Source organism: Camelina sativa, chromosome 11 (genome assembly GCF_000633955.1).
Source record: "Camelina sativa cultivar DH55 chromosome 11, Cs, whole genome shotgun sequence".
In the NCBI taxonomy this organism is placed as follows: domain Eukaryota; kingdom Viridiplantae; phylum Streptophyta; class Magnoliopsida; order Brassicales; family Brassicaceae; genus Camelina; species Camelina sativa.
The window spans coordinates 3,331,040-3,347,434 of record NC_025695.1 but is presented as its reverse complement, the minus strand read 5'-3'; the positions used below and the strand labels follow the sequence as shown (position 1 = coordinate 3,347,434).

At 40.1% G+C, this 16,395-nt stretch overlaps 7 protein-coding genes across 9 annotated transcripts in view; 2 read left to right on the top strand and 5 right to left on the bottom strand.

The window, feature by feature from the left end:
• Nucleotides 1–931, top strand: part of LOC104721388 (V-type proton ATPase subunit H-like) — a 12,828-nt gene extending 11,897 nt beyond the window's left edge. For 2 of the 3 annotated variants that reach the window (XM_019232714.1, XM_019232713.1), the window contains one exon: nucleotides 585–931. In XM_019232714.1, coding sequence (XP_019088259.1) covers nucleotides 585–616 — 32 coding nt within the window. In that variant the 3' untranslated portion in view covers nucleotides 617–931. Of the gene's footprint in view, nucleotides 1–573 lie in introns of all 3 variants that reach the window. The other variant, XM_010439356.2, reaches the window with a different exon arrangement.
• LOC104721387 (kynurenine formamidase) lies at nucleotides 1,027–2,632 on the bottom strand. The gene is made up of 6 exons (XM_010439355.2): nucleotides 2,182–2,632; nucleotides 2,053–2,097; nucleotides 1,877–1,949; nucleotides 1,676–1,773; nucleotides 1,508–1,578; nucleotides 1,027–1,359 (listed from the first exon to the last, which is right to left on the bottom strand). Exons 1-6 carry the CDS (start codon nucleotides 2,549–2,551, stop codon nucleotides 1,234–1,236), a joined length of 783 nt encoding a protein of 260 aa, XP_010437657.1. The 5' UTR covers nucleotides 2,552–2,632; the 3' UTR covers nucleotides 1,027–1,233.
• On the bottom strand, nucleotides 3,105–4,324 carry LOC104721386 (stress enhanced protein 1, chloroplastic). Its single transcript, XM_010439354.2, has 4 exons — nucleotides 4,139–4,324; nucleotides 3,932–4,045; nucleotides 3,500–3,678; nucleotides 3,105–3,383 (listed from the first exon to the last, which is right to left on the bottom strand). Exons 1-4 carry the CDS (start codon nucleotides 4,182–4,184, stop codon nucleotides 3,279–3,281), a joined length of 444 nt encoding a protein of 147 aa, XP_010437656.1. The 5' UTR covers nucleotides 4,185–4,324; the 3' UTR covers nucleotides 3,105–3,278.
• On the bottom strand, nucleotides 4,584–7,389 carry LOC104721385 (D-3-phosphoglycerate dehydrogenase 1, chloroplastic-like). The gene is made up of 4 exons (XM_010439353.2): nucleotides 6,747–7,389; nucleotides 5,980–6,467; nucleotides 5,794–5,889; nucleotides 4,584–5,447 (listed from the first exon to the last, which is right to left on the bottom strand). Exons 1-4 carry the CDS (start codon nucleotides 7,303–7,305, stop codon nucleotides 4,776–4,778), a joined length of 1,815 nt encoding a protein of 604 aa, XP_010437655.1. The 5' UTR covers nucleotides 7,306–7,389; the 3' UTR covers nucleotides 4,584–4,775.
• On the bottom strand, nucleotides 8,858–10,899 carry LOC104721384 (probable carbohydrate esterase At4g34215). The gene is made up of 3 exons (XM_010439352.2): nucleotides 10,222–10,899; nucleotides 9,580–9,779; nucleotides 8,858–9,128 (listed from the first exon to the last, which is right to left on the bottom strand). Exons 1-2 carry the CDS (start codon nucleotides 10,810–10,812, stop codon nucleotides 9,588–9,590), a joined length of 783 nt encoding a protein of 260 aa, XP_010437654.1. The 5' UTR covers nucleotides 10,813–10,899; the 3' UTR covers nucleotides 8,858–9,128; nucleotides 9,580–9,587.
• LOC104721383 (receptor protein kinase-like protein At4g34220) lies at nucleotides 10,998–13,673 on the bottom strand. Its single transcript, XM_010439351.2, has 2 exons — nucleotides 11,908–13,673; nucleotides 10,998–11,757 (listed from the first exon to the last, which is right to left on the bottom strand). Exons 1-2 carry the CDS (start codon nucleotides 13,595–13,597, stop codon nucleotides 11,189–11,191), a joined length of 2,259 nt encoding a protein of 752 aa, XP_010437653.1. The 5' UTR covers nucleotides 13,598–13,673; the 3' UTR covers nucleotides 10,998–11,188.
• Nucleotides 16,082–16,395, top strand: part of LOC104727582 — a 2,958-nt gene continuing 2,644 nt past the window's right edge. Inside the window, exon 1 of the mRNA XM_019231748.1 lies at nucleotides 16,082–16,345. Coding sequence (XP_019087293.1) covers nucleotides 16,082–16,345 — 264 coding nt within the window. The remainder of the gene's footprint in view (nucleotides 16,346–16,395) is intronic.

Here is a 16,395-nt window from a genome sequence, read left to right as displayed (position 1 = left end):
ATAAGTGATGCCGGTAACATTAGATGTGTGTTTTAGTATATGGTGATAGTTAAACCCTTTAAATTCTGAATTTGTAAAGGACTTGCTGGATGCACTGAACCAACTAGAAGAAGGGCTAAAAGACAAGATCAAGAAATTGAGTTCTTTTGACAAATATAAGCAAGAGGTGCTTCTTGGCCATCTTGACTGGAACCCAATGCACAAAGAGGCCAATTTCTGGCGTGAGAATGTTACAAGCTTTGAGGAGAACGACTTCCAGGTATTCTTCTCTTCTGAACACCCACTTGTAGTGCTTGGAGCGGGCTGGTTCAATCCTGTTTTGGCCCTTCACAACAACCCTAACCACTTGCTAAACTTGTGGATGCAGATACTCAGGGTCCTCCTCACAATCCTGGACACGTCAAGTGATCCAAGATCATTGGCGGTGGCATGCTTTGATATCTCACAGTTCATACAGTACCATGCAGCAGGGAGAGTGATAGTAGCAGACCTCAAGGCAAAAGAACGAGTGATGAAGCTGATGAACCACGAGAACGCTGAGGTGACCAAGAACGCTCTCTTGTGCATTCAGAGGCTTCTCCTGGGTGCTAAATACGCTAGCTTCTTGCAAGCTTGATGGGACTTGCATGTTTCTTTCAGTATAGCGGAATGCAACCACACAACACACAGATTGTTTGTGTTTCCTTTTTCCCCTGTCCAAAACAAAAATCTTGCTCCAAACTCCTGCATGCTATTCTTTTCTTTCTTTCGATTCTACATATTCCAAGACCATCATCTGTTTATTACTTTCCCTGGAGAATCTGCTATTTGTGTGATTAAATAATTTCTGGGTTGTTTTTTTTTTGTATTTATTTATTCAATAAAGAAACCTTAAGGAAGGAAGAATGCTATTGTTGCAGAGAGACACTTTAAGGCCAGTTTGTTTGTATGATGTGAGAGCTTCAGCTTTTATGGAGATGAGATTACCTTTTGATTTACTCTGGTTAGGCATGTTTAATTAGATTCAGCATTCTCCACAACTGGCTATATTGAAACACATTAGTTTGTTTCGTCTAATTTTATTACAAAACATAATGTCATACATACATACACAAACACATTTATGCTTCCTTTTACAACTGAATCATCACATCTATAACAACTGCTTCATGGGTTCTAACAAGTAAGAAGAAACATATTATTCATTATCAGCTTGGTATACTGAAGAGCTTACAAAGAAGAAGATGAATTGAATCACTTGATGAGAATGCATCTTGTCGGTGCTCCTTCCGCTCCAACCAATCTCAACGGTAAGCAATGAAGCGAGTATGTTCCTACCTCCACACCATCCAGCTTCAGCGCTTCCACAGGGATTATATCCTGAAATCATCATGTGTATCTCACACGTTTAGATGTCGTTTCGCCTACCTATCTAACGAACTATCTCTCTCACTTTCTTGTTCAGTGAGATATAGCTATAAAAGGTAAATGAATACTTTATTTTTTATATAGAGAAAGATATACTCACCCGTCCCTTAAGAATAACCCTGTGTGTTGCAGGTGATTCCTCAAAAGCAGCAAAGGAAAGATAGTCAAGCCCTGGATTCCACAATGCAGAATATATAACCGGATTCAGAAAATGTAATACAAGCTAAAGAAACACAATGAACATAAAGAAAAGCTAAACATGTCGTACCAATAAGTTTGATGTCAGTATTCTCAACCAACCATTTCGCCCCATCAGTCACGAACCCAGCAAAGCTTGAATCAAACTCTTTCTTAAACATAAGCCGCCTGGATTTTTCAACCACAGAGAAAACAAGAGTTAGAGTAAGCCACGAGTTCACAGTAACATTTTGGTAAAACACACACTCTTAATATATATTGAGAGACTTACTTGTCAGTGTTGGAGGTTCTAAAGAGCACACGACGAACACCTCTTTGAATATGAAGCGATTCCATAACCTCAGCTAATTATAATCCAACCAAACCCAAAAACAAAACATAAAGCATTAAGACAAAGATCCATAATTTCAAATCATCAACTGGTTACAAAAAGTTAAACAAACTCACCAGTAATGTTCTTGTCTCTAGGAACATCAACCAACAGAGCAGGACCTTTACACAAAAAAAACCCAATTTCAACAAAACTTTAACTTACGAAGACGACAAAACAAAAAGTTCAAGAAACAAGATATATACCGTTAAGGACTTGGAGGTCGAGTGAATCGGTATCAAAACCAGCGTCGTAATAATTGTCCCAGAAGTGACCTGGAGCATCCACGTGAGTTCCTGAGTGAACAGATAGTTTCATCTCCGACACGTTGGCGAAAGATCCGTTCTTCATACTCGCGGCTAATCTCAGGAAAGACTCTCCCAATCCTTCGGAAGATGACCAAGCTGGCATCTCCGGCGTGTAACGGTGGCTGATGTCGTATATCTTACCTCCTTCATAAACCTCTCGGCGGATTGGTTTCGGATCATCGGAGCGGACGAGGCCGAGGAGGGAAGAAGAGAGGGAGAGTGTAACGGCGAGGATGAAGAGAGGGAGATTGGGGATGGAGCGGGTCATTGTTTCGGGTCGGCGGGTTAACGGGTTCAACTCAATCAATCAAAGCTTTCAGCTTAAATAAGAAAGTCTTCTTTGACTTTTCAGTTTTGCTAAACCGTCTATATTGACAAAAAGTATATAATATTTGCAATATATCTATATTGAAAATATTCATATTTTCATTTTTGATAGTATATTATATTTGCTTGGTTTTTAACTATCCACGTTTCTTTTCAGATATAAGAAAAATTAGAATTTTTTTTCGTTACGGAAGAAAACAATTATTTAATTGAGAGTTAAGGAAATTGAATTGGATTTTGATGAGTGCAAGACATATATATATATATATATGTAGTGTGTCATGTTGAACTTCATTACTAGCAAGACATAAATACATGTACAGAGCTTCATTGCTTGATGTTACTTTACTAGTTTACTTATTGATTCTAAGTAAATTGTGTGCTCAAGTCTTTAAAAAATGATTTTGCCTCCAATATTATGTGTCTAATGACTTCTTACTCTGTCTCCGAGTAACCAGACAGCATAGTTGTGTGATTACATAAACACAGATCAACAGAACAAAAGACAAAACACTCTTAATAGGATATCAACTGTAGTCACAATCATGATACACAAAAACTAAAAAGATGTAAGATATATCAACTGATGAATGTAGAAGTCGAGAGATATATGATACAAGAATCTTAATACAACAAAATGGTAGGCGGCGGCATGAGATTTTTTTTAATCAGTTTTTAGAAGAAGATTGGAAGATAAAAACCGCAGTTAGAACACCAACCAATGCTGTAACTGCCAAAGCAACCGTAGGCAATGGACTTGCTACTCCAAAATTCTGAAAGACAAAAATCAAATCTTGAGTTATTATTATGGTTTTCTTACACTTTCTCAAAGTTTCTCATTTTAATTTCAGAAGCGAAATTCTCAGATTTTGATGTGTATACTACATACCTCAAGAAGTCCTTTACCAGTGGTAATCTCAACAGTAATGGCAACAGCAAAGCCAATCATGGCGCCACGACCAAGCCATATGTCCAAACCGCTGCTTCCTTCTGTGCTTTGCTCACTTCTTATTGAAACTGATGCTGCTCTGTTTCCTCCTCTGCGAGTCATACTCAACTTCACTGGTACTGAAACGGACAAAGACAATACACAAAATCACAAAATGAAAGAAACAAATTTTCATATCTTTCCCCAGATTTACTCAGCTAACCAAGGCAATTGCACAAAGCTACTTCAAAAAACGAATTAAGTCTCTCAAAAGAATCCAAACCTCCAAAAACGAAGCTGCTTAGGGTGCCCAGAAGCCCCAAATTTCAATCGAAAACTTAAATTCAGAGAATTGCATATAGAGAATTGCAATAGGGGCAAAGGAAGACGTACATAGAGGAGAACCAGAAGCGAAGGTGGATCTGCTTCCAGCAAGTTGCGGAACATGAACCCGACAAGTAGTAGAACTATGGTTTGGGATTGTGGCTAGCTTTATTGCGCCAGAATCTGGTCAGATAATAATAATAATAATAATCCCAAACTAGTCAGATACATTACAGAGACGAGTACTACTAGAGGAAGCGAGAAAGAGAGAGTTACTGGGAAGAGAGAAAGCGAGAGACGCAGAGACTTGAGATAAGGCCATCTTCTTTTTTATCACAACACTCTTCTTCTTCTTCCTTCTTCCTTCTTCCTTCTTCCTTCTTCCTTCTTCAACTAAAATCCTTCGTCTTCCTTTCTCAGAATTATCTGTTCTAGCTGACGACACGTGTTTTCTCTCCACTCATTCAAGTTCGTATCTTGTTTCATTGAGCTAAACAGTTTTTACAAAACCGGCAGCGTTTCGTAAACTAATGCAAAACCGAACCATATCTGAACCAAACCAAACTAATTTTACCGGATTATGATTTAACCTACCGAATCGAATTTTAACCCAAGCCTATTAAGTTCAGCTTTAATTTTACGGTTTTCATTTTTTCAAGTGTTTTTTTACGAAAGTGTCTTCGAGGAATTGATCAGGAAAAAACAAATTATTCAGAGAAGAAAGAAGCACTCATAATAGAACTAGAAACCATAAAGTTTGAACATCAAAGAGACAACTACTCTCAAGTCTCAACGTAACCAAAACTTGTAAGGAAAGCCAAAATAACATTATTGCCTAAACCAACAAACAACGTCAAATCCTCACTCGTGAAATTTAAGCTTCAAGATATTCAAGAATCAACAACACAACAAACTAGAGCTTGAGGAAAACGAATTCCTCAACCGCTGGGATTTCCCCAATCTTCTTTAGTGTATCCTTGCTTGGTTGATCGTCTACTCCAATCGCCATAATCGCTTGCTTCCTCGGTGCGATTCTCCCAACGCTCATGAAGTTAACGTTGACGTTAGACTCTCCCAAGATGCTTCCGACTGTTCCGATCATACCAGGTTGATCCACCTGCCTGCACAATATGATACTACCTTCAAGAGTCACATCTACCTCAAACGATCCAACCTTTGTCAAATGGGGAACTCCGTCTTTAACCCTTCCTTCCACTTTCACCTCTCCTGATTCAGACAACGAACTGGCGAATTTGGACTCCACGTTGCCTAGCTGGACAGTTATTGTCTCCAACGGGCTCTCTGGTGAACCATCCAAGAGAACACGTTCCTCTGAGAGTCTGAGACCTCTCTGCTTGGCTGTGAAGTCAGCGTTGACCAAGTTGACATATACGTCGGAGATTGGCTCGATGATTCCCTTGGTGATCATGGCTCTTAGAAGTCTGGTGTCAAGATCGTCAGTGGCTCTTGCTGAGGCGTATGTGATTTTCACGTTTTTCACACCGCTTCCTCCGGCCACCAATTGCACTGCCAGTCTTCCTAGTTTCTCGGCTAGAACCACATATGGTTTCAACTCGGTTAGAACCTGCAGATAAGAGTGTGATGTAAGCTTAAGCTTAAACAATTGAAATCTTCCAACTGGAATCTGTTAAGAACAAAGCTATAAACCTGCTAGTCTTAATCCAATTCACATTTCAAAGAGGAGAAGCTTGATTATGAGGCTCTTAGAACAAATCCCTAGAAAACCTACCCTCACTTCAACAATTTTGCCGCACATTAACTTCTCTCTAACCAACTCAGAACACATATAAATTGCTACGTTCATTCCTAGGGTAGCTACAATAGATCTATATAGCAAATAGGCTAATAAGTTTGCCTCTTTGAAACAACACCAAAATGTGTGTATTTTACTAGCACAAGCCAGTGCTCACCTCAGCAGAAACCATAGGTGCATTGACTGCAGTAGCAGCAAGCTCTCCATTCAGAGCTCCAACAACAGCTTCAGCAATTTCGATGGCAACTCCTTCCTGTCATAGCCAAAACACCAACTAAATAACAGAAGCCAAACAGCAAACTCAAGATTAAATATCACCTTAACCGTAAAATGAATTGCACACCTGAGCCTCCATAGTGCTGGCTCCAAGATGAGGTGTCACAGTGACCCTCTCGTGCTGCACGAGCTTGCTGTCTTTAGCCGGTGGCTCTTTTGTGAAAACATCAAGTGCAGCCTGAGCAACAATGCCAGAATCCAGAGCTCTCACTAACGCGTCTTCGTCAATAACACCCCCACGAGCAACATTGACGATGCGAACTCCCTTCTTCATTTTGGCAAAGGTCTCGTCGTTTAGTATCTTCGATGTTGTTGGCGTAAGTGGCATGTGAAGAGATATAAAATCAGCAGTGGCGAGGGCTTCATCAAAGCTCACTAAATCAACACCAATGGCGTGTGCACGGTCTGCTGGGGCATAGGGATCATGAGCAATCACACGCATACCAAGACCCTTGGCACGTCTAGCAACTTCCGTCCCAACCTTCCCGAATCCCAACACTGCAAGAGTCTTGCCCACAAGTGAAACACCCACATACTTGTTCCTCTTCCACTCTCCTGCAATACAAAGATACATCAACAAGTCAGCAAGATTACAGGTCACTCCACACACAAGAATCATCAAACCTCAATTCGGAAAGAAACAGCCAAAAAAGCTTAATCCAATGTCACAATCCTACAACATCGTCAACAAAAACAGTACAGGAAAAGGAAAGCTCATGATATAAATTTGTAAAGTCAAGATGCCATCAATCACAGGTATTAAAAAATAACAAAACCAATAATAAATACTTCGCCAAAGTATGGAAGGTAGGAGATGAATCAAAAAATACTAACCAGCCTTAACAGAAGCATCAGATTGAGCTACGTTCCTAGCCATGGCGGCCATAAGAGCGATTCCGTGCTCAGCAGCAGCGATGGTGTTGGCCGTCGGGGCGTTGACAACCAAACAACCAAACTCAGTCGCTGCACTCAGATCCACGTTGTCGATCCCAACACCAGCGCGTCCAACAACCTTCAACCGTCCGCGAGACGACTCGAACACCGCACGGTCAACCTTAGTGCCACTCCTCACGATCAACGCATCACAGAGGGAGATCTTAGTGTTGAGATCCTCTGGAGTCATGTTATACGAACAGTCCACATTAGCGAAAGCCTCCAAAACCTTTAAACCAGCCTCACCGAGCTTCTCAGCAACAAGGATCGTAGGTCTAGATCCATCTCCAGCGGTGCACGAAATGAGAACGAACCGCCGGCGAAGAGTATTGCGTCCACGGTTAGGGAAAGCGACGGAGATCGCGGATGGGAGAGGCGATCTGGAGGAGAGAGTCACGTTCTTGAAAGAATTGGTGGCGACTGAGATCGAGGAAGCTGCGGCGGCGGCGGCGGCTGACATTGCTACCGCTTTAAGTGTGGTGAGAGTGAAAAAAAAATAGTTGGTGGCTGAGTATACAAAACAGACGAGGGAGAGAGATCTAAAAGTTGTTTTTATAGTCGGCTCAGGGGTTTGGTGTGATTGTGATATACTTTACTTGGAACAAGGCGATGGCATCTCACGCGCATTTTTCTCGCGAGTGTGATTTACTTTTGGGTTTTGTGATTTCCTATTGTTGCGTTTCATCTTTTACCGGAACAAAAAAAATACGCAAACGAAGAAAAAAATGATTTGGGGGAATGTAAACTTTGAAGAATAGTCAACTTTTATTTACATATTTTTTACAAGTATCTTACAATTGATATCTCTGACCAAGAAAAAAAAAACAAAGAATAAGATCTTAAATTTATTACGACCAAATCGAATCTACCGGAAAAAGAAAAAAATATTTACAGCTTCGATTAGATCTTTGGCAATGCAAATAGAGAGAGATTTGGAAACCTTACTGTCTTGTGGTGTGGGGTGTCCTGACGATGTCTGGCAGTGGCAGATCAGTTCCCCGGGTTTGAAATAGTATCTTACAAAGATTTTTTAGTAACATTCAATAATGCAGGTTTATATAAGTAGTTTGTAATAATATTGTGTCGTTGAATCAAAACCTGCGTTAACATTTAAGTATTATGCGTTTATAATTTTAAGACCAAAAGAAACTAATCAACAATATAAATTATTGAATCTAGAGGGGTGATTAGTATTCAGTTGTTGTGTTTAGATCGAAATCCTTTTTGAAATAAAGCAGGAGTTTTGTTATACCTATTTAAACAACAACATTGCAGGAGAGTGCGTGAGTGTCCATGCTTGAAAGCAAGTAGTAGTAATAATAAAGGGTCCGGGACCACCACTAGTAAACGAGCTACGCACTTCTTATTATTTGAAAAGTAATTGAAGACTTCAGATTTGAATTGAATTACTTTTAACATATACCTCTCCAATTTAGTTTTGAGGGCAAGTGGTTCGTTTGTGTCGGCTTACACACCATGACACATGTAAATACAAAAGAACAGTAATGTTATTTGTTGGTGGTCAAATTTCACAGTACTCTATTATGGGGAATATTTGAAAGGATATACTGATGGCTGTGAGTAAGTGTAAGTTATTGGCACGTGAAATATTTGCTTTCGTGTGTTCACAACTGCTTAGATGCATTGTTTTTGCCTTTTGGTAGGTCGACCTGTCCACAACCCATTTACTATTGTTATTCAACGCAGCCGCGCGTGTATTACTGTTTAATTTTCTTAAGCTATACTGTATTATGTATTTTCAGATATATATATATTTTTTTTCTTTTTTTTGTTAAAGAATTGGATCTTTCCTTCTACAAGTATATCTCGAAATATATGTGGCCTAGGTATATGGCACAACGCTATTATTGAACACACGAGTACGAATATAGCCACTTGGTCAACGACAAGGGACTTTTGAATGATGCAAACCGGAAACTAAACAAAAGAGGACAAACTTGCCGATTTTAGTTCATCTTTCACAAATTTTGATTGTAACAATACGACAGCAGGGGACAAACTTGGCGTGTCATTCATATTTATGAAAATATTACCAATCTGTGTCAATAATGTAGATAATGTGACAAACAGTAATGTGTACTTTATATAGATAACAAATTTACATCAAATCGGCAACATCACACTTAAACGGCATATCGCCTCTTGGAAGACGTAGTAGTAGACAAACATTAACAGAACTAAAAGTTATCGATCTCAATTCTGCTAGAACACTGGAAAAGACCGTGATTTCTCACCGAGTTCCCGATCTCCGACCTGGATAACCTGACAAATAAAAGAAATATAGATATCAATTCACAAGTACAACATCATTTTGCATCCTTGCCGGCTAAAATTCTACTCTCCAATATGTTCGTCAAATATCATCAGAAAATGGCATATATAGGCTCCATGTTACTCATAGCCTATGAAATATACCCTATTGTATAATGGAGTGCAGAGAAATCATCATTCGTTACTTCAATGATCCTAGAGTTATAGTGAATAAAGGACTAAACACGGAGCTGTTAAAAGATTCTTACCACCTATACAAATTGATACCATCAATACAATCATTGATTTCATAAACCACCAGTCTCTGTAACAAACTAATTGGTCTTAACATTGAACATAATGATGATTACCATTCCATTATTACAGAGTCTTATGATATCCATATAGCATGTCAACTAATATAGACATATGGACAGAGTCACGAAGCTTAACACAAACTTACTTGATTGTCTAGCAGAAGTTGGCAAGGTAAGCTTTTGCTAAGGAGAGACCAAGCTGGACTTGAGCCTCGGTGGTTAAGTGAAGATTGTCGGGCTTTAGCGGCAATCCCTTGGCATCTACACAGACAACGTTCGAGAGCTTCAGACCCAACTGTGCTTCTCTCACCTTATCTATGTATCCTCCTCCCGATGCTATTGCTACCTGCTTCAACCAAACCACCAAGATTAACCCATGGAAACCTGACCAACCGTTTTCGAAAAGAGAACATTACTTGCAGCAATCCACATTGTAAAAAGGAATCACTTTTTATCACCAAAGCTTCCAAATTCCAACCTTTATAACGATTACATAACCTGCAACTTAGCTCTTCCACCATTAAAAGTACTTATATAGAGATGAAAATGGAAGCTAAATCTCACGAAGAAGACTGCTTAGGAGTTGTAAAACTTCTTGTAGAATCAAGGGCAGAGACAGTAACATCTTTTAACAGAAGAAACAGAACAAAATCTACATAGTTCTCTATAGTATAGAGGAAACAGAACAAAATCAATGAAGCATCAAATGCATTAGACTCATTGTAAAATACGATCAAGGAAGACAAACTCTTTTTAATTCGTTAATGAAAAAGGAGAGAGAGAGAGACCTGAATAATGGGAAGAGAAGGGAGGTTGAGATCATGACGAAGGTTCTTAATCAAACGGTCCATATTGCTCCCGTAGCTCTCAGCGTCATCTATGTTCGACACGTCACTCTCACCTTGATACCAAAGCACCGCCTTGATCTCTTCGCCGCATTTCATGCTCTCTTTCGTCCTCTTAACCATCCTCTCGTACAAGTGACTCCCACGCGCCCACTCTTTTATCGCCGTTCCACCTGAAGCGCACGGAACCAATCCGATCACTGCCGAATCTGTCTCCAACCGTTTCCTAACCGCGTTCGCGAACGCCATCCCTGGACCCACTCCGCACACTTTAGCCGTGTCGATGTCAACGTGGAGCGGCTCGTGCGCTTCTTCCCACCGGAGATCTGCGCTCAGCCGGAGGATTGATGAGTTTGGTGCACATTCCGGTGGGACGGTTTTATCCCATACCCAGCGGTTGTGGTGGTGGTCTTTGACGACACCGCCGCGTCCAGCCATATTGCTTTGCCCGGAGAGAATAAAGATCTGATTTGGCGTAATTGGAGACTGCCTCTCCGGTTTAACTTCGCCGGAAGTAGTAGATCCTCCTTCCATAACTTTGTTATCAGAAAAAGTAAAGAGAGATTCTTTTTTTGTAAAGCAGCAGAGTTGATCGGAGAAGATGATGATGAGGCGTGGACATTAAACGGAAACTTGGTTCGGTTTGGGTTGGTTTGTCGGTGTTTCCGGTAATGTTGGTTTATTTTGGTTTTATTCGTTACGATTATGGATACAGTTGGGATTTTTATTCGATTTATTATTTTAGGTTAACTAGAACCAAAGTACAAAAGGAGTTAGTATTACACAGCTTAAGCCTTAAGCGACAGTAAAGTAAGCAACTGAACACATCTAAACACACACATAACAAATCCACTTTCTATATATTGTAATAAACGACTTTAGGTTACTCGTCAACAGTGATCAACCAATCTTAAAGGCTCACTTTCTCCAACACTTGAACCACTTCTTTCATGGACGGTCGCTTCTGAGGCAAGGAAGAGACACATTCAATCCCTAACCTAAAGCACACGACTGCAGCATCCTCGTGGCGAGACACATCGCTTCTGATTGGACCGTCAATCAACCTCATGAACCGGCCTTTCTCTTCCGTTTCAGAACCGGATAAATTTGAGAACTGATCTATATCTTGATCCACCGAAAACACTTTGCCTGTGAGAAGTTCCAAGAGTATGACGCCGAAGGAATAAACGTCCCATTTAGGGTTTGGTTTCTGGCTCGCTGACCATTCTGGTGGCTGGTACGGTGTTGGTCCAGTGACTTGAGATTCACGCGCCAGTGTCATGAGGCGGTCTAGCCCCAGATCGGTGATGATGGGCTCATTCTCAGCGTTCAAGAGAATGTTATTGGGCTTCATATTACCATGCACGTGTTTCTTCTCGTTGATGTAACATAGTCCTCGAGCCATTCCTCTTGCTATATTGAGCCGTGCCTCGAAACTAAGATGGTTTTGTAATGACGAAGAGCTTGAGCTTGCCTTACCTGTTTTGTGAAGGAACCAAAACGAGTGTTAAAAAGCAATTGATGAGTTCACGAATTAGAGTACTAAACTGTGCCAAAGTGATGGGCGTATGTTAGAGGAGGAGAGTGTGAATTTTGAATCCGTGAGCCTAAAGAAACAGAGGAACTTACTGGCGGAGAAGAAACAGAGGAGGCTGGTATTGGAAACATAGTCGGAGATTAGAAGCTTCTCGTCGTCTCCCCAGCAAAACCCACGAATTCTGACGAGATTTGGGTGTCGAAGCTTAGCAATGGCACGAATCTCCCGCTCAAACTCCTTGAGTTTCGCCGTCGCACAGCACTCAGTCTCGATCCGCCTCACCGCGAACGCCGTGCCGTTCTCCAGCACCGCCTTGTAGACGATTCCGGTTCCGGTTGTTCCCAATATGTAAGCTGATGCTTTTAGTAGAGTATCTAAATCTAGCCGAGTTTCGCCGTCGACTGTAACCAATTGAGTTTGAGGACTCTGTTTTAGTCGCCCACCATCTGTTCGACTAAATGCCTCAACGGTTTGCTGATTCTCTACGTCGCTCTCTGATGTCGATGTCTCGTCGTACCTTCCTCCGGTCAAGATTATGCATGAACCGCATGCCGCTTTTGCATCTGGTGATTCTGTGACTGCGACATCCGCGGTGCTTTGCGTTTGGTGATTAGATTTCTTGGCTTCGTTTTTCTCCAGACAGAACTTAAAGAAGCTGAATCTGCTGGACTCAGGATACCTTCTGCGTTTTCTGACCTGGTATACATAGAGCACAAGTAGACCAATGATAGCTAGACCAGCTATATCTCCAACTGTGATTGCGGCAATGGTGCTTGGCTTTAGCTTGCTTTTTGCTGTTTGGTTTGGTGATTCTGTTAGAGGGTCCTTTGGAGGTGAGCTTCTTGGTTTAACTGCTATTGCAGGTGGGGTAGTTTCAGAGCTATTTGGAGGGTTGGAAAGAGTAGAAGGGATTGAGCAGAGAGTCTTCAATGGCTCCCCACACAACTCTTGGTTACCAGAAAAATATGCGGCCTTTTGGTTAAGTAAAGAAGGGGAAGTAGGGATTGGCCCTGTGAGGTTGTTAAAGGAGAGATCGACTGTGGCATTTGCTGGAAACTTCTCTGCAAAACCTGGAGAAATCTCGCCCAAGATTTTGTTGTGTGATACGTTTAAGTAATGCAGGCTTTTGCCTCCCAAATCCTTGGGAAGAGAGCCGTTGAGAAGATTTGAGGAAAGATCAAGAACCTGTGCTGCTTCGAAACCACTTGGGATATCACCTGAGAATGAGTTCTTTGTCAAGGAAATGACCGTTAAATTCTTCAGAAGTGAGAGGCTGGGAGGAACTTTTCCAGTAAATACGTTAGCTGAGAGATTCAAGAGCTGGAGATTAATCACACTATTGATACTCTTGGGCAAATCACCAGAGAGATTGTTGCTTCCAAGGGAAATATTCTGAAGCTCAGTGACGTTGAAGACCGAGTCAGGGAGTGACCCGTTGAAGAAATTGGTGGACAGATCCAAGATCCTTAGATGCGGCAGAAAGAACAAGTCCGGAGTGACGGAACCCGACAGGTTTTTGTTTGGAAGTACCAAGCTTGTAACTCTGAGCGTGTCTGGAGTGTTAGGCTTCCCAAGCTCCGTGCAGGTGACACCTGTCCACAAGCATGGTGTTGCATCTTCATAGTTCCAGTTGCGTAGAACAGAGAGAGGGTCACTGAGGATGGAGTATTTGAAAGCAAGCAGAAGAACACCATCAGTGTTAAGAGCTTGGAGTTGTGTGGGGACAAGAATAAGGTGGAAGAGGACTGATGAGAACAGGAGATTGCTTCTGTTGGAAGTCATGGTTTTTCAGTTCTTGGTATCTCCCTCTCTAATTATTACATATGGCTATGCATATTCATAGCAGAGAGAAAGAGAGGTTGAACCACNAATTCTTCAGAAGTGAGAGGCTGGGAGGAACTTTTCCAGTAAATACGTTAGCTGAGAGATTCAAGAGCTGGAGATTAATCACACTATTGATACTCTTGGGCAAATCACCAGAGAGATTGTTGCTTCCAAGGGAAATATTCTGAAGCTCAGTGGCGTTGAAGACCGAGTCAGGGAGTGACCCGTTGAAGAAATTGGTGGACAGATCCAAGATCCTTAGATGCGGCAGAAAGAACAAGTCCGGAGTGACGGAACCCGACAGGTTTTTGTTTGGAAGTACCAAGCTTGTAACTCTGAGCGTGTCTGGAGTGTTAGGCTTCCCAAGCTCCGTGCAGGTGACACCTGTCCACAAGCATGGTGTTGCATCTTCATAGTTCCAGTTGCGTAGAACAGAGAGAGGGTCACTGAGGATGGAGTATTTGAAAGCAAGCAGAAGAACACCATCAGTGTTAAGAGCTTGGAGTTGTGTGGGGACAAGAATAAGGTGGAAGAGGACTGATGAGAACAGGAGATTGCTTCTGTTGGAAGTCATGGTTTTTCAGTTCTTGGTATCTCCCTCTCTAATTATTACATATGGCTATGCATATTCATAGCAGAGAGAAAGAGAGGTTGAACCACTCAAGTGATAAGTTGTTCTGGTCACCAAATCTGTGAGATATTGGAGCAATCTCTGAGATGGTGAAGGGAAGAGAGAGATAGAGAGAGAGAGAGAATCTTAAATGAGCCGGAGTTGATGAAAGAAGCTTTTGACTAGACTTGACATGGGACAAGGTGTAGAATCAATGATTCTGGATCACTATTCATCAGTGTAAAACTGTAAATGCCTTTTATATTCGCATATACAAAATTACAAATATTTCTGTCTTTCAGAAAAAAAAAAAAGCAAATTCATGGGAGACAGAATTATTACGATCACCGTTTGCTTTTTGGTTTATTTACTCATTTACTATAAGAAAATACTAAAAATAGTAAACAGTTGAGGAGGTATGTAAAAAGAAAAGTTTATAATTAAAGTTAGTTTTGAGTAGTAAACCCAAATCCTTATTATAATTATCATTAGTAGTTTTACTTATCTATAGTTTTTCCGGAAATTAGGTCTAATAAAAAAGCTTTTAAAGTACAATCACCGACCATTAATAAATGATTGTATGTTAATTTAGTACGTTGGCCATTTTTTAATATACAGTACGTTAATTTAAAAGTTAAAAAAGAAGAAGATCCCGTTATAGGTTTGCCAAAACAGAGGGGTTCGTATGAAATGAACCATACATTAATCAAAAGACAAAACAAGGGACCACCACCAAACTGACTTGTCAGTTATCCTCATCTTTTTATATATATATTATTAAAAAAAAACTATAATAAATTTGGAAAAATGACCTTACAAGTTTGATTTTTGTGTAAAATGTTCACACATCTAAAATTGGCACACTCTCAGTCTTCCAGAAAACTGAAAAAGTTAAAAACATTATTTGGTCAAGAAATTACTCCCGAGTCTAAAAGTGTCTAACAAAGAAAATTATTTAGCCATGTAAACAAATATAATAGAAGTTACAGCTAAAAGTAAAAAAAATAAAAATCTATAGGAGAAAAAATATGAAAGCGACGAGTGAGGAAGGCAACGGCCGCATAGCTTTCAGTGTTGCCCGTCGACGAATATAAAGCATAAAACAAGGCCCGAGTGGTCCAATATTATTTGGTTTTGAGTGAGTCATATAAGAATAAGAATAATTGAAGCGAAATAAACGACAGTCTTGTCCAATAGAGAAGTGGCCAAAACAGTGTTTACACAAACAAACCCAACAGTTTGGTATGTATTTATCAAGGCAAATTGTGAATTAAATTAATTATATGTAGGGTAGATCCAGAGCCGTGCACCAGTTATAGAAAAAGAAGCTATCGCTTCGGGCATCCAATTCTTAAAAAATAATAATTAGGGACATATATTCATTAAGGTTATATAGAAATTATCCCTACGAAAACTATACAAATAGAGGAAAAAATAGGTTTATGAATAATTCTTACAAAATTAGAAACAAAATATGGGCTCTGTCTACAATCTAATTTAAATATGGGCTTAATATGTTAAAATTAAGAAGAATTAGACACACATATGACATATGCTGAAGTTTTTTTTTTACGGCACCTTCCCCTTAATTAACAAACAACTATCCAACTAGGTCTAGGGTTACAAACTTACAATTCAGTTTTGATAGGTCTTTTCTTTTTCGTTGTTAAAGCTTCATCATCTCTTGATTCTAAGGTAACACAATAACAAACTTTTTCTTCAATGTTTCCTCACAATGTTTTATATTTTACTTTGTTGCTTTGGTTAAATGTCTTTTATAAAATTGCATCGTAATCATTGTAAGCTTTTTCTTTACTGCAGTCTGTAGAGCAATGTCTTCAAAGAAAAAAGATCAACCTTGTGGAGCTGATAACAGAAAAAAGAGAAAAATGAAAGATGACCAAGCAAAATCTCAAGAGAACGCTTTATTCAGGTACTTCAAAAAACCTGCAACTTCTGATGGATTTGTAGAAAATAATGATACAAAACATGTGGTTCTTGGAGATGATGGAGTGGATGAGAATATAAATGAGTATCAAAGAGAAGAAGCAGGTGTTGAACCAGAAGATGTCAATGCAGTGAATGAAGAAGATGATGTGAATAAGAATGAACATCAGAAGAGTGATAATCTGAGGGAGTCTTGTGG

What these genes read in the sequence shown, in the direction of transcription:
- LOC104721387 (XM_010439355.2), bottom strand. Translation starts at nt 2,551, where the DNA reads ATGACCCGCTCCATCCCCAATCTCCCTCTCTTCATCCTCGCCGTTACA. An exon ending in TAGAGACAAGAACATTACTG is followed by an intron (nt 1,950 to 2,052) that starts GTGAGTTTGTTT and finishes GATTATAATTAG; the next exon opens with CTGAGGTTATGGAATCGCTT. An exon ending in AGAACCTCCAACACTGACAA is followed by an intron (nt 1,774 to 1,876) that starts GTAAGTCTCTCA and finishes TGAAAAATCCAG; the next exon opens with GCGGCTTATGTTTAAGAAAG.
- LOC104721386 (XM_010439354.2), bottom strand. Translation starts at nt 4,184, where the DNA reads ATGGCCTTATCTCAAGTCTCTGCGTCTCTCGCTTTCTCTCTTCCCA. An exon ending in CGCTTCTGGTTCTCCTCTAT is followed by an intron (nt 3,679 to 3,931) that starts GTACGTCTTCCT and finishes TGTCCGTTTCAG; the next exon opens with TACCAGTGAAGTTGAGTATG. An exon ending in CTGGTAAAGGACTTCTTGAG is followed by an intron (nt 3,384 to 3,499) that starts GTATGTAGTATA and finishes TTTGTCTTTCAG; the next exon opens with AATTTTGGAGTAGCAAGTCC.
- LOC104721385 (XM_010439353.2), bottom strand. Translation starts at nt 7,305, where the DNA reads ATGTCAGCCGCCGCCGCCGCCGCAGCTTCCTCGATCTCAGTCGCCACC. An exon ending in TGATGCTTCTGTTAAGGCTG is followed by an intron (nt 6,468 to 6,746) that starts GTTAGTATTTTT and finishes TTTGTATTGCAG; the next exon opens with GAGAGTGGAAGAGGAACAAG. An exon ending in CACCTATGGTTTCTGCTGAG is followed by an intron (nt 5,448 to 5,793) that starts GTGAGCACTGGC and finishes TCTTATCTGCAG; the next exon opens with GTTCTAACCGAGTTGAAACC.
- LOC104721384 (XM_010439352.2), bottom strand. Translation starts at nt 10,812, where the DNA reads ATGGAAGGAGGATCTACTACTTCCGGCGAAGTTAAACCGGAGAGGCAG. An exon ending in CTTCTCTTCCCATTATTCAG is followed by an intron (nt 9,780 to 10,221) that starts GTCTCTCTCTCT and finishes TGGTTGAAGCAG; the next exon opens with GTAGCAATAGCATCGGGAGG.
- LOC104721383 (XM_010439351.2), bottom strand. Translation starts at nt 13,597, where the DNA reads ATGACTTCCAACAGAAGCAATCTCCTGTTCTCATCAGTCCTCTTCCAC. An exon ending in CCTCTGTTTCTTCTCCGCCA is followed by an intron (nt 11,758 to 11,907) that starts GTAAGTTCCTCT and finishes TTCACAAAACAG; the next exon opens with GTAAGGCAAGCTCAAGCTCT.